Genomic DNA, 15,607 nt, shown 5'->3' on the forward strand with positions numbered 1-15,607 from the left:
ACCCTGCCATTGAGGGCTACAGTGCTCTGTGTCTCCAAGTAAACTTGAAAGGGAGTCTAGGCCGTAAGAGCTGCAACTCTCAGTCAAGTCCTAGTGCAGAATTAGGCTCAGAGACAGTGGACTCAGGGGGCACGTGGTACACTGAGACACCAGCTGGGGCAGCCAAGGGAGTGCTGGCATCACCCCTCTCCTAACCCCAGCCTGCACAGCTGGAGGCTCCAAGAGACCCCTTCCTTCCATTTGAGGAGAGCAGAGGGAAGACTGGGGAGGACATTGTCCTGAATCTAGGATACCAGCTCAGCCACAGCAGGATAGGGAACTGGTCAGTCATGAGGCCCCCATTCCAGACCCTACCTCCCAGATGGCATTTCTAGACACACCCTGTGCCAGAAGGGAACCTGCTGTCTTGAAAGGAAGGACTCAATCCTGCCAGCATTCATCACCTACTAACTGAAGGGCCCTTGGGCCCAGCATAACCAACAGTGAAACTCAGGTACTACATCAGGGTCTTGTATCTCTGAGGCTTGCAGGCTTTGAGTGAGACTCAGCACATTCCCAGCTGCAGTGGCTATGGAGCAAACTCTTTCTGCTTGAAAAAAGCAAAGGGAACAGTAAAGAGGACTTTGTCTTATACCTTAGGTACCTGCACAGCCACAGGGGGGTAAAGCACCAAGCAGGCTCTTGGGGTGCCAGATTCCAGGGCTTGACTTTTGGATGGCATTTCTGGACCTGCCCTAAGCAAGAGTACACTGCCCTGAAGGGGAAGTCCTGAGTCAGGGAGCATTCATAACACACTGACTTAAGAAGCCTTGGGCCTTAAAGGAACATGGGCAGTAGTCTGGCAGTACTCCTCGTGGACTTTGGTGGCGGAGGCTACAGGATGAGACTCCTCTGCTTTTGGAAAGGGGAGGGAAGAGCCGGAAGAGCTGTGTCTTGTGGTTTGAGTGTCAGCTCAGCTGTAATACAGTAGAACACCAGGTAGACATCTACAGTTTTTGACTCTAGTTCCTGACTCTGCAACGGCATCTGACTCCCCAGTGGCACTTCTGATCTCACCCAGGGCCTAGGGGACCTCACCTTCCTGAAGGGAAGGAGACAGGCCTGGTTAGCTTTGCCACCTGCTGATTGTAGAACCCCATGGCCTTGACTGAACATAGGCAGTAGCCAGGGAGTGGTTACAGCAGGCCTTGGACCAGATCCAGTGCAGTCACAGTAGTGGTGGCCACAGGGGTTCCTGTGTCACTCCACCCCCAGCTTTAGGTGGTTCAGAACGGGGACAGAGAGAGAGAGAGAGAGAGAGAGAGAGAGAGAGAGAGACTCTGTATGTGTGGGAAAAATTAAAGGAAGAGAACAAGAGTCTCTGTGGTAATCCGGAGAAAGCTCCCAGGTCTGGTCCAAGATCATCAAGGTGGTACCTCTGCGAGTCTGCAAGAACTACAGCATTACTTGGCCTGGGATGCCCCCTAAAGCAGATGCAACTTATATCACAGCATCGAAGTCCTTTCAAATATATGGAAAGCCTTCCCAAAATGGATGACTACAAACAAGCCCAGACGTGAAGACTGCAACAAATGCCTAACTCCTCAATCACCAGACACCAAAGAACATCTGCTAGCATCATTGCCATCCAGGGAAACATGACCTCACCAAATGAAGGATATGAAGCACTAGCAATTGGGAAACTCAAAGAAAATCAAGATAACATGAAGAAGAAATTCAGAGTTCTATTAGATAAATTTAACAAGGAGATTGAAAACATTTTTAAAAATCAAGCAGAAACTCTGGAGCTGAAAAATGCAATTGGCATACTGAAGAATGCATCAGCATCTTTTAGTAGCAGAACTGATCAAGCAGAAGAAATAATTAGTAAGCTCAAAAACAGGCTATTAGAAAACACACAGTCAGAGGGGCCAAAAGGATAAAAAAAAAAAAAAAAATGAAGCATGCCTACTGGATCCAGAACATAGCCTCAAAAGGGCAAATCTGAGCGTTATTGTCCTTAAAGAAGAGGTAGAGAAAGAGATAGCAGTAGAAAATTTATTCAAAGAGATAATAACGGAGAACTTCCCAGACTGAGAGAAAGATACCAATATCCAAGTCCAAGAGCACCAAGCAGACTTAATCAAGAAAACCAAACAGATTTAACCCAAAAGCTACCTCAAGGCATTTAATAATTAAGCTCCCATATGTCAAGGATTAAGAAAAGGATCCTAAATGCAGCAAGGGAAAAAAAACAGATAACATACAATGGAGCTCCAATATGTTAGGCAGCAGACTTTTCAATGGAAACCTTACAGGCCAGAAGAGAGTGTTATGACATATTCAAAGTGCTGAAGGAAAATAACTTTTACCCTAGAATAGTATATCCAGCAAAAATATCCTTCAAACATGAAAAAGAAATGAAGACTTTCCCAGACAAACAAAAGCTGAGAGATTTCATCAATGCCAGGCCTGTCCTATAGGAAATGCTAAAGGGAGTATTTCAATCAGCAAGAAAAGGACATTGATGAGCAATAAATAATCACCTGAAGGTGCAAAACTCACTGGTAATAGTAAGTACACAGAAAAACACAGAATATTATCACACTGAAACTGTGGTGTAGAAACTACTCTTATCCTAAGTAGGAAGACTAAATTATGAACCAGTCAAAGATAATAACTACAAAAACCTTTCAAGACATAGTCAGTACAATAAGATATAAATAGAAACAACAAAAAGTTAAACAGAAGTTAAGATGTAGAGTTTTCATTAGACTTATTTTTGCCTGTTTGTTTACGCATATAATGTTAAGGTGTTTTCAGGTTAAAATAATGGGTTATAAGGTAGTATTTGCAAGCCTTATGATAACCTCAAACCAAAAAACATACAATGGATACACAAAACATAAAAAGCAAGAAACTAAATCACATCACTAGAGAAAATCACCTTCACTAGAGGAGGACAGGAAAAGGAAGAAAAGAGAGAAGGAATAGAAGACCAGAAAACAAATAACAAAATGGCAGAAAAAAGTCCTTATTTTTCAATAATAACATTGAATGTAAATGCACTAACCTCTTCAGTCAAAAGACATAGACTGGCTGAATGGATGAAAAATCAAGACCCATAGACCTGTTGCCTACAAGAAACATACTTTACCTATAAAGACACACATAGTCTGAAAATAAAAGGATGGAAAAAGATATTCCATGCCAATGAGAACCAAAAAAGGGCAGAAGTCACTATACTTAAATTATAGAAAATAGATTTCAAGACAAAAACTATAAGAAGAGACAAAACAGGTCATTCTATAACGATAAAGGGGTCAGTTCAGCAAAAGGATATAACAATTTTAAATGTATATGCACTTAACACTGGAGCACCCAGATATATAAAGGATATGTTATTAGAGGTAAAGAGAGAGAAGCCCCAGTACAATAATAGCTGGATACTTCAACACCCCACTTTCAATATTGAACAGATCTTCCAGGCACAAAATCAACAAAGAAACATCAGACTTAATCTGCACTATAGACCAAATGGATCTAATAGATATTTACAGAACATTTCATCCAAGAACTGTAGAATACACATTCTTTTCCTCAGGACATGGATTATTCTCAAGGATAGACCATATGTTAGTTTACAAAACAAGTCTTAAAACATTCAAACAAACTGAAATAATATCAAACATCTTCTCTGACCACAATGGAATAAAACTAGAAATTAATAACAAAAGAACTTTTGAAGCCATACAAATACATGGAAATTAAGCAATATGCTCCTAAATGACCAGTGGATCAATGAAGAAATTAAGAAGGAAATTGAAAAATGTCTTGAAACAAAGATAATGGAAACTCAACATACCAAAATCTATCGGATACAGCAAAAGCAGTACTAAAAGGGACATTTATAGCTCTAAGTGCCTACATCAAAAAAGAAGAAAAACTTCAAATGATGCATCTTAAAGAACTAGAAAAGCAAGAGCAAACCAAACCCAAAATTAGTAAAAGAAAATAAATAAGAAAAATCAGAGCAGAAAGAAATGAAATTGTAATGAAAGAAAATAATACAAAAGATCAACCAATCAAAAAGTTGTTTTCTTTAAATGTTAAACAAAATTGGCAGACCTTTAACCAGACTAAGAAAAAAAGAGAGAAGATCCAAATAAATAAAATCAGAAAAGAAAAAGGAGACATTAAAACCAGTACTGCAGAAATTAAAATGATTATTATTAGCTACTATAAGCATTTATATGCCAACAAATTGGAAAATTTAGAAGAACTGGAAAAATTCCTAGTGACATGCCTATCGAGATTGAACTAAGAATAAATGCAAAACCAGAATAGACCAATAACAAGTAACAAGATCAAAGACATAATAAAAAGTCTCTCACTAAAGAGAAGCCCAGGACCTGATGGCTTCACTGATGAATTCTACCAAACATTTAAAGAAGAATTAATACTAATCCTACTCAGACTATTAAAAACAATAGATGAGAAGGGAATACTTATGAATTCATTCTATGAGGCCAGTATTACCCTGATACCAAAACCAGACAAAGACACATAAAACAAAATCTACAAGTAAATATACCTGATGAATACTGAAGCAAAAATCCTCAACAAAATACTAGGAAACTGAATTCAACAATACATTCAAAAGATCATTTATCACAACCAAGAGGGATTTATCCCTGGGATGCAAGGATGGTTCAACATACACAAATCAATCAATGTGATACATTATATGAACAAAATGAAGTATAAAATCCATATGATCATTTCAATTGATGCTGAAAAAGCATTTGATAAAACTCGACATCCCTTCATAATAAAAACCTTCAAAAACTGGTGATAGAAGACACATAGCTCAACATAATAAAAGCCATATATGACAGACCCACAGAGAGTATCATACTGAATGGGGAGAAACTGAAAGCCTTTCCTCTAAGATCTGGAACACAACGAGGATGTCCACTGTCACCACTGTTATTCAACATAGTACTGGAAGTCCTCTCTAGAGCAATGAGACAACAGGAAGATATAAAAAGTATCCAAATTGGAAATGAAGAAGTCAAATTATCCTTGTTTGCAGATGATATGATCTTATTTTTGGAAAAACCTGAAGACTCCACAGGAAAACTATTAGAACTGATAAACAAATCCAGTAAAGTTGCAGGATACAAAATCAACATATAAAAATCAGTAGCATTTCTATGTGCCAACAGTGAACAGTCTGAAAAAGAAATTTAAGAGTAATCCCATTTACGATAGCCACACATGAAATTAAATACCTAGGAATTCACTTAACCAAAGGAGTGAAAGCTCTCTATAATAGAAACTATAAAACATTGATGAAAGAAACTGAATAGGGCACCAAACAATGGGAAAATATTCCATGTTAATGAATTGGAAGAATCAATATTGTTAAAATGTCCATACTACCCAAAGCAATCTACAGATTCACTGCAATCTCTATGGAAATACCAATGACAGCCTTCACAGAAATAGAAAAAAAAAAAAAAAACCCAAAATTTATATGGAACCACAAAAGATCCAGAATAACCAAAGCTATCCTAAGCAAAAAGAACAAAACTAGAGGAATCACATTACCTGACTTCAAATTATACTACAGAGCTATAGTAGTCAAAACAGCATGGTACTGGCATAAAAACAGACACATGGATCAATGGAACAGAATACAGAACCCAGAAACAAATGCACAACCTACAGTGTACTCATTTTTGACAAAGGTGCCAAGAGCATACACTGGGGAAAAGACAGTCTCTTCAATTAATGGTGCTGGGAAAACTAAATATCCATATGCAGAAGAATGAAACTACACCCCTATCCATCACCATATACAAAAATCAAATAAAAATGGATTAAAGATTAAATCTAAGACCTCAAACTGTAAAACAACCGCAAGAAAACATTAAGGAAAATCTCCAGGACATTGGTCTGGGCAAAGATCTTTTGAGCAATACCCCACATGCACAAACAACCAAAGCAAATATGAACAAATGGGATCACATCAAGTTAAAAGGCTTCTGCACAGCAAAGAATACAATAAAAAAAGTGAAGAGACAACTTACAGAATGGGAGAAAATATTTGCCGACTATTCATCTGACAAGGAATTAATAACCAAAATACGTAAAGAGCTCAATCAACTCTACAGGAAAAAAGTCTAATAATCTGATCTTAAAAATGGACAAAAGATTTGAATAGACATTTCTCAAAAGAAGACATACAAATGGCAAACAGGCTTAAAGGAGCTCAATATTGTTAATCATCAGGGAAATGTAAATAAAAACTACAATGAGATATCATCTTGCCCCAGTTAAAATGACTTATATCTAAAATGCAATAACAAATGCTCGTGAGGATGTGGAGAAAAGAGAACCCATGTACACTGTTGGTGGCAATGTAAATTAGTACAACTACTATGGAGAACAGTTTGGAGGCTCCACAAAAAAACTAAAAATTAAGCTGCCATGTGATCTAGCAATCCCACTGCTGGGTATATACCCAAAAGAAAGGAAATCAGTGTATCAAAGAGATATCTGTGCTTCTATGTTTGTTGCAGTACTGTTTGCAATAGCTAAGATTTAGAAGCAACCTAAGTATCCACCAATAAATGAATGGATAAAGAAAATGTGGTACTTATACCCAATGGAATACTATTCAGCTATAACAAAGAACAAGATCCAGTCATTTGTAACAATATGGATGAAACTGGAGATGATTTGTTACGTGAAATAAGCCAGGCACAGAAAGACAAACATTGCATGTTCTCTTTTATTTGTGGGATCTAAAAATCAGAACAATTGAACTCATGGACATAGAGAGTAGGATGGTTACCAGAGACTGAGAAGGGTAATTTAGGAGGCTGAGTGGAGGTAGGGATAGTAAACAGATACAAAAAAAAAAAAAAAAGAAAGAAAAGAAAAAAGAAAAAGAATGAATTAGACCTACTATTTGATAGCACAACAGAGTGACTATATTCAATAATAACTTAATTGTACATTTGAAAATAAAGAATGTAATTGGATTGTTTGTAATTCAAAGGATAAATGCTAGAGGGGATGGATACCCCATTTGATACCCCCATTACCCAAGTGCTGATTTCACATTGCATGCCTATATCAAAATATCTCATGTACCCCATAAATACACACACCTGCTATGTACCCACAATTTTTTTTATAAATAAAATATTTGAGGTGGGGGGAGGGACTCTTCTAGAATAAAAGAAACATAATGAACATGACAAATATACAAGCAGTCTCATAAATACACTGGATTCTGATTTGGAAAAAAAAAGGCATGAAGTTATTTAGAGAAATTAAAAAATTTGAAATATAAAATGTGTATAAGATAGTATTAGGGAATGCTGCTAATTCGTTAGTTGTGATTATGTACGAGAATGTCTTCACTTTTTTTAGATGGATGCCTAAGTGTTTAAGGGTAAAAATTTAAAAGTTTATATTTGTAAAGGTTCCAACCACAAAATACATACATAAACAGAGATGAAGTAAATATAGCAATTATTTACAAATTTAAATTTAATGTCTAGACTTTTTAGAATATAAGTTCAAATATATATCATTTAAAATAGTTTTGAAATCAATTACATGGGATACTCTTAAACGTTGTATTTTGGTACAGTCAAGTTTTTCCTAGTAAATGGGCACTACCGTATATTTGGAGAAAAGATATTGTAAGTGAAGTGCTTTTCTCAGTTTGGTATCAAGAATATAGATAACATATTTGAATAGAAGAGTGTATTTAACTTATAGAGAGCCAAACTTTAAACATAAGATTCATTCTCTAGGTCAATGAATGATTGACAGAGAAAGGCAGAGAGAGAGAGAGAGAGACAGAGAGAGAATACCAATAAATACTATACATAAAGTACTTACTACATGTGCTTAAGTGTTTTGCATGCATTATCTCATTTCATCCTCACAATATCCTATGCAGTCATAAAAAGGAATGAGATAGTGTCCTATCCTTATTCATGTGTTCACTGAAGTAGCACTTTTCATTTTCTTCAAGAATTTTTCCTTTGCATTCACAATTTGGTTAACTATTTTGCACAACAGGCCTACGTTTTGGCCTGTCTCAACTTTCAACATGCCTCCCTCACTAAACTTAATCATTTCTAGCTTTTGATTTAAAGTAAGAGATTTGCAACTCTTCCTTTCACTTGAACTTAGAAGTCATTGTAGGGTTATTAATTGGCTTAATTTCAATATTATTTTGTCTCAGGGAATATGGAGGCGCAAGGAGAGGGACAGAGATGGGAATGGCTGGTTAGTGGAGCAGTCAGAACACACACAACATTTATTAAGTTCATCATCCTATATGGGCACGGTTCATGGCTCCCCAAAACAATTACAATAGTAACATCAAAGACCACTGAACACAGATTACTATAACAGATTAATAATAATGAAAAAGTTTGACATATTTCAAAAATTGCCAAAATGTGACACAGAGGCATGAAGTGAGGACACGCTGTTGGGAAAATGGTGCTGATAGACTTTTCTGAGTTAGGGTTGCTACAATTATTTAATTTGTAAAAAACACAGTATCTGTGAAGCATAATAAAACAGGGTATGCCTGTGCTAACTGAGAAACTTACTATGTCAAAGCACTTCACAGGCAGAGGATAAAATGAGGCTGTGGGATGGAATGGTTGACCTAGGATCTCATTGCTAGAGCCCAACTTCAAACCAAGATCTGGTTGTATCTCCAGACTAAGCTCTTGGCCACAGTAGCCCCTGACCCGATCCTTTCTAATGTGAGAAACCAGAAGTCTACATAAAATTCCAAAACCTGCAACACAATTTGAAAGAAAAAAACTGCAAAAGTCAAGGAGAGTATCTGCGGATGTTGCAAATGATCCATTCTAAGACAAAAGCCTCTTGAGCTCTCTCTACATTTTGAAAGTTTGAAAATACTAAGTAGACTCCTCCAGCCAAGTTGATTCCTGCACATCAGCTGTAAATGTCAGCAAACACACCTTGCTTGGGATCCCACACGGGGGATGATGAGAACTCAGGCTATAGGGGCAGAGCCGTGTCCTGGGGAGGCTCAGTCACACTGAGAAGTGGGAATCTTCTGAGAAAAGGGGAGCGTCTGGCCTGGAGGGTACATGACCTTATTTGTTTTTTAGTTTTTTATTGCTTTGTGACAAATTACTACACATTTAGTGGCTTAAAGCAATACTCACTTATTAGTTCACAGTTCTGTAGGTCAGAAGTCCAGCAGGATATGTCTGGGTTCTCTGCTCAGACTGAAGTCAAAGTGTCAGCCACTGTGCTCTCATCTGGGGCTTGGGGTCTCCTTCCATGGTTATTCTTGTGATTGACAGAATTCATTTCCTTTTGGCTGTGGGACTGAAGTCCTTGTTTCCTCTCTGGCTGTTAGCTGGGACCGCTCTCAGCTCCTGGAGGCTGCCCACATTCCTCCTGTGGCCTCCATATTTAAACCAGCAACAGTGCATCAGATCCTTCTCTGACTTCTGGCCAGGTGCGGTGGCTCACGCCTGTAATCCCAGCACTTTGGGAGACCAAGGTGGGATGATCACCTGTGGTCAGGAGTTCAAGACCAGACTGGTCAACATGGTGAAACCCCGTTTCTACTTACAAATACAAAAGTTAGCCAGGCATGGTGGCAAACGCCTGTAATCCCAGATATTTGGGAGGCCGAGGCAGGAGAATCATATGAACCCGGGAGGCAGAGGTTGCAGTGAGCTGAGATGGTGTCACTGCACTCCGGCCTGGGCAATGGAGCAAGACTCTGTCTCAAAAAAAAAAAAAAAAAAAAAAAAAAAAAAAGAATTCTCCGACTTCTGCTGCTACTGGCAGCCAAAGTAAACTCTGCTTTTAAAGGGTTCACCTGGCTGGGTCAGGCCCACTGGAATAACTTCTATATCTTAAGGTCAACTGACTTGGGACTTTACGTCTGCAAAATCCCCTCACAGCAGTACCTAGGTTAGTGTTTGGTGAGTAATCTGGGAATCTTGGGAGTCATCTTTGGAATCCTTCCCTCCATGGTTTTAGAAAGGTCAGTCTGGCCATAGTGTGGATAACATATTGGGAGGGACAAGACAGACAGCAAGGGGGATCTACTAAAAGCTGTGGCAATCATCCTGAAAGACAGAGGAATGGGCTTTGGATGAGTGAGAAATGATTTAGACACAGCATAAAGACTTCTTGCTGGCTGATTAGCTGTGGGAGGGAGGGGAGGGAGAGTCAAGGTGGACTCCCAGGTTTTGCCTCAAACAACTGAGTAAGTGAAGTTGCCATCCAAAAAGATACTATGGATAAACAGGTTTTGGAGTGGAAGATAATGAATTATTCCTCTTCATGTTGAGTTTGAAAGGAAGACAACCAAATGGATGATAAAAATGGGGGATCACTGGTTAACGCAGGGGTTCTCCAATGGAGTGATTTGGCTCCACAGAGGACACTTGGCCATGTCTGAAGACATTTTTGGTTGCCATAATAGTGGAGGCGTTATCCACATTGAGCAGGTAGAAAGCAGGAGTAAAAAATCCCACAACACACAGGACAGCAAAGGTTTTGCTGCCAAATGTCAATAGTGCTGAGGCTGACAAACCCTGAGTCAGAGGCCAGAAATTAAAGCCACAGGAGTGAAGAAGAGGGCCCAGAACAGAGCCCTGCAGAACCCCAGCCTCAGAGCAAGGGAAGCCAGCCCGGAGCCTGAGAAGAAGCCAGAGAAGGGGAGGCCAACCAGATGCACAGTGCTGAAAAGCAGGCAGAGAAAGAGGTGTTGATTCTGGCAGGTGTCAAGAGCTGCTGCGAGTCAAGCAAAATGAGGAGTAAAAAACCATCATTGGATTTAGGGTGACCGAGGCCACCAGAGGCTGTGCCTGAACAGTTTCAGTTGAGTCATGGGAGCGGACGGCTGTCTGCACTGAGTGAAGAGTGCACTCTTGAGAGAGGAGGTTGGGGCAGCAGCCACCGGAGACCAGGCTTCTGAAGACCCGGAGACACCTCAAAAGGGATGTGGGCTGAAGGGATTTGTTGCCACGGAGAGAACTGAGATCTGCAAATGCTGATGGGAAGGAGAAGAGAGAGGAGGAGATCACAGAGTGAGGCCCCTGAGAAAAGTGTGAGAACAGAACTAAGGGCACAATGTCTCTTCCAGGCCCTGCCAGCAAGTGCCCCCTAAGTGCTGCATCCCAGGTGTGCACCTGAGTCCCAGTCCTGCCCAGGAGAGACTGGCCTGATGATGGAGAAGGAGAAGAGGTGCCCCCAGCAACAGGTGTAGGTGCAGCTGCAGGTGGGCTTGGCAGTTTGAAAGGTGGAATGCTGGGGAGACTTATCCTCCATGTAAGCAGCAGGGATCACTTTTGAAAATAAAGGAGAAAGAAATGGATCAGAGGCTTGAGGCGGGTGTGGAGGGCTGTTCTGTTTAGAGAACCCCAGCAGGACTCTCAGGCAGGGCACAGTCTTTTTCCTTGTTATTTCTTTCCCGAGATTTTTTTTTCTCTTGGAAAATTCTCATCAAAGTTCCATGCAAGACCATTTAAGGGTTAACACATTTTCCTCCAAAATGACTGCAGTCCCTCTACTGAAATTCATTTTATGAGTCCAGTCTGTTGAAAGATAAGGAAACTATTACAGTGGAGATGGAAGATGGAAATTAGGCTGAGAGAGCAAAGAAGGGTGAAAAAGATATGGACATATATATCCATGGCACAAATTTTAATGATTTCTGTAAAGTATAATTGAGGGAAATTACAGGAAGTTTCATTTGATTTTCTTAGAGGTCCTGAAACTCACGAGTGTTACAGAGTTATAGTATTTACAGAAAGAAAGGCTATTAAAATTCAAGAGAATTTGGAAGGAACTGACGTCCTTTTTTAAAATTCCTTTACATTGCAAAAGATGACCTAAGCTATTCTTTAAAATTCAACATCTCTGATTTTATTCTCACAGTAGTGCAGTTAACTGCAGATAACATTAGTTCTTCCTATCAAATCATTGTGTTATTCCACCAAGGTTGTGTGATGGGGATGAGGGGGAGGGCGGCTTAGTAAAAGGCACCTGGGACTCCCACTACTAGCATTCCTTTGAGAAAAATTAGAAATCTTTAGGAAAGGGGGAAGGAAAAAGAGGGCAGAGTCCAGCCGAAGAGCCGACCTCAAAGAACCATTTCGGGGTATTTCTTTTCTCTTCACTGCTTGGGAACTGCCTTCAGTTCACCCACCACTTCCGAAGGGGCTTCACTTCTAAGGGGAGAGGCCAACGTCCCAACAGAGGGTCTCTCACCTCTTTCCGCCATTTGTTAAATGGTTCCATAAATTAGTTGTTTTACATAAAATTTGGAACTACGATCTGGGAGGCCTAGGGGCTGCACCACCAGTAAGTCGCCGACTCAACCTGGGCCCTTTAACCCCCAAACCCAAACTCTCTCCTGGATCGATCGAACCGCTGGCCCCAACCTAAAAGCCTCCTCCACCGCCAAAAGTCAGGAAGGGTTGGTCCTTTGTTTTTCAAATGAATTGAAATTAGATCCACAGCCCCGCGTAACGCTGGGGAATACCCAGGGAGAGGCCAGCTTCCAGGAGGTCAGCCCCAACACCGCGGGCAGGAATTTGGAGGGATGGGGAGGTCTCCTCATCTCTGAGCCTTGAGCACCAGGCCTCAATTTTCTCCTCTTTCTCACAGGTGCCCGACTCCGAGTCCTGGAGGCGGGCGCTCTTCCCGGGTACCCAGCCCAGCGCGGCGCGTCAGCCTGGGTCCATCCTCCGCCACCCTACAGCGCGGGGAGCAGGGGAGGCCGAGAGCCGGGCAGCGTGGGGGGACGGGAGAACCCGGGCTGCAGCATCCCCCGGAGGCAGCAGGACAGGACGGCTGGCGTCGGACGCACTGCAGAGACGTCCCTGTTTTCGGCTTGTCCCCCGACAGCCGGCAGAGAGCTTGACTCCCTCCGCACTGCGCTCCAGAGACCACAGCGCGGAGAAACCTTGCGGGGCCCCGGACTCCCAGGCTTGGGAAAAGCGATGACTGCCCTGGACGGCTGCGGCGTCCGAGATTTCCAGGGTCCCGACCCTCCCTGGGGTACGCGCGACTTCGGCGCAGATGTCAGTCCACTGCCTTCGCGCGTTGAGGGCGCGAGGACTCCGGACGACCCCAGGGCTACTGTCCACGCCCAGCCCCTCGTTCTCCACCGTGCCACCTCCCTCTGCGGCTCTAGCCTGGAGATCTACGGACTTCATTGCGATCTCTTGAGCAGTGTAGTTGCCCTCTAACCTATCCCCGAGTCCCGGGTAACCCAGGGGCCCCGGCGAGGCGAGTTTCGTTGGGGGAAGATGTCCCCAGGCGAGAAAAGGGGCCGCGCATTGGACGGGGCTCCCAAGCCAGAGCCCTGGGGGCCTTGAGGAGTCGTGGTACCGTCTAGGGAAGTCGGGGCTGCAGGGCCCATGAAATCAGACGAGGCTACGGACTTAGGGTCCCTGCAACCAAGACTGCGAGCGACTGTGGACTCGGGACGGATCGCATAAAGGAGGAAGGGGGAATCAGAGGGGCGTCCGGTCGGGGACGTGTCAGGCCTGGGCGGGGCAGAAAACTGACACCGGGGCGAGGACAAGAATTTCGCTCCTCCAGGGCTGCCAGGGGAGGGGCTCGCCACCGTCACTCTCCTTGGGCTCTGGTCCCGACGGTGTTTAAAGGGCGGAGGGCTGGGCCGGGCTGGTCGCACCCCGGGGCTGCTGGTGGCCAAGCTGGATGGGTCGCCCATGAGCCTCGGTGCGGCACCGCTGGCCCAGACCCGGGCGCGGCTGGACATGGCCACCTACTGCAAAGACCTGGGCCCCTCCTCGGCCCCACCCGGCCAGGCCCGGGCCACCGCGCACCCCCCGGGCTATGAGCATAGTGATCTGGGCGCAGTGGGCGGGGGCCCACGCCTGTGGGTGAATGCGCCAGCGCTCAGATCCAAGTCCTACGCTTCAGGTCCCGGGCCCGTGCCGCCCTACGCGGCCCCCGGCTACGGGGCTCCCGGCCCGCTCCTTGGCGCCCCGGGTGGCCTGGCGGGCGCGGACCTTTCCTGGCTGAGCCTCTCCGGCCAGCAGGAGCTGCTGAGGCTGGTGCGGCCGCCCTATTCCTACTCGGCGCTCATCGCCATGGCCATCCAGAGCGCGCCCCTGAGGAGGCTGACTCTCAGCCAGATCTACCAGTACGTGGCTGGCAACTTCCCTTTCTACAAGCGCAGCAAGGCGGGCTGGCAGAACTCCATCCGCCACAACCTGTCGCTCAACGACTGCTTCAAGAAGGTGCCCCGCGACGAGGACGACCCAGGTAACAGCGGCGCGCCGGCTCGCTCCGTCTAGGACTCCCGGTCTTTCCGCCGTGCTGCGCGCACTCGGCGGGTGGCAGCGACCTCGGACAACCTAATTCCTCCCTGCGCGTTGGGGATACCCGGGGGAGAGAGAGAAGGGGGAGATGTGCTTAGCCATGAACAAGTTCTCAGACAGCGGCAGTGCCCACAGGCCCGCGTTTACAGTGTGGCGGTCCCGGGGCTCTCAATCTCTGTGCGCTCCTTCGGAGGAAGAAGCGGGAGAGCCAGCACGCTGGGTGACCTTGGGAGTGACTCAACTTACCTGGGCCTCAGTGCCCTACCCGGTAAAGTGGGGAAGACAGCGCCTACCCCAAGGATAGGCAAAACAAATAGGATGCCCATTTGGAAAGCTCTGGAGCCTCCCTGGGGGCCCGGCGTGGTCTGCGATGTCCTTGGCAGAGCGGCTGGAATCCCACGGTTCGCATCCCGCAGGCCTTCCTTCACCTTAGCGGGTCTCGGGCCTTTCCCAAGGCTCCCTTCCTCCTCCTTTCTGGATTGCCACTTTCTTCCCAGTCCGGCTGTGGAGGCCCATTGGATACACAGTGTCCGTCAAGGGTGGGATGGGGGCGAGGGCCCAGACCCTCTGCAAGGGCCAGCGGGGGATCTTTCTGAAGCTGACCTCCTCGCTCGCTCACACCACGGGTCCGTCAAAGCTCGAACTTTCTGAACTGGGCTGTTTCTTCTAATGCAGGTAAAGGCAATTACTGGACCCTGGACCCCAACTGCGAGAAGATGTTTGACAACGGGAACTTCCGAAGGAAGAGGAAGAGGAGAGCTGAAGCCAGCGCGGTCTCGCCCTCGGGAGCCAGGAGCGAGGGAGGGGCCGAGGCGCCCGCGCTGGAGCCTCCGGGCGCTGCTTGCCGGGACCTGCAGGCTTCGCCCTCTCCATCCGCACCCGAGGCCGCCACCTGCTTCTCCGGTTTCGCCTCCGCTATGAACGCATTGGCGGGCGGCCTTGGCACCTTCCCCGGGGGCCTGGCGGGCGACTTTTCTTTCGGGAGGCCGCCTCCGACGGTGGCCGTCCACGCTTCCCAGACCCTTAGCGCCTCGCCTGGCTTCGCCCCTGGCCACCAGACCGCGGCCACTGGCTTCCGCGTCAGTCACCTCCTCTACAGCCGGGAAGGGACCGAAGTTTGAAGGGACGCTGGAGGCTAGCCGGGTGCGGTGTCCAAAGGTGCTGAGCTCAGGCCTCCGGTTCCCCCTGGTGACAGCCCCACGTGTTGGCGCCGAAGGCCTGGGTGCCCTGGGAGG

At 45.0% G+C, this 15,607-nt stretch overlaps 3 protein-coding genes across 4 annotated transcripts in view; 2 read left to right on the top strand and 1 right to left on the bottom strand.

Moving 5' to 3' along the window:
* The window catches only part of LOC126962584 (peptidyl-prolyl cis-trans isomerase A-like), an 890,552-nt gene that overhangs the window by 300,762 nt on the left and 574,183 nt on the right, over positions 1-15,607 (top strand). The gene's annotated exons all lie outside the window — the stretch shown is intronic.
* LOC126962585 (uncharacterized) lies at positions 12,070-13,461 on the bottom strand. Its single transcript, XM_050803809.1, has one exon. The coding sequence runs from the start codon at positions 13,236-13,238 to the stop codon at positions 12,750-12,752; it is 489 nt and encodes a 162-aa protein (XP_050659766.1). The 5' UTR covers positions 13,239-13,461; the 3' UTR covers positions 12,070-12,749.
* On the top strand, positions 13,806-15,493 carry FOXI2 (forkhead box I2). The gene is made up of 2 exons (XM_050803781.1): positions 13,806-14,316; positions 15,048-15,493. Exons 1-2 carry the CDS (start codon positions 13,806-13,808, stop codon positions 15,491-15,493), a joined length of 957 nt encoding a protein of 318 aa, XP_050659738.1.

This window comes from Macaca thibetana, chromosome 9, assembly GCF_024542745.1.
Source record: "Macaca thibetana thibetana isolate TM-01 chromosome 9, ASM2454274v1, whole genome shotgun sequence".
In the NCBI taxonomy this organism is placed as follows: domain Eukaryota; kingdom Metazoa; phylum Chordata; class Mammalia; order Primates; family Cercopithecidae; genus Macaca; species Macaca thibetana.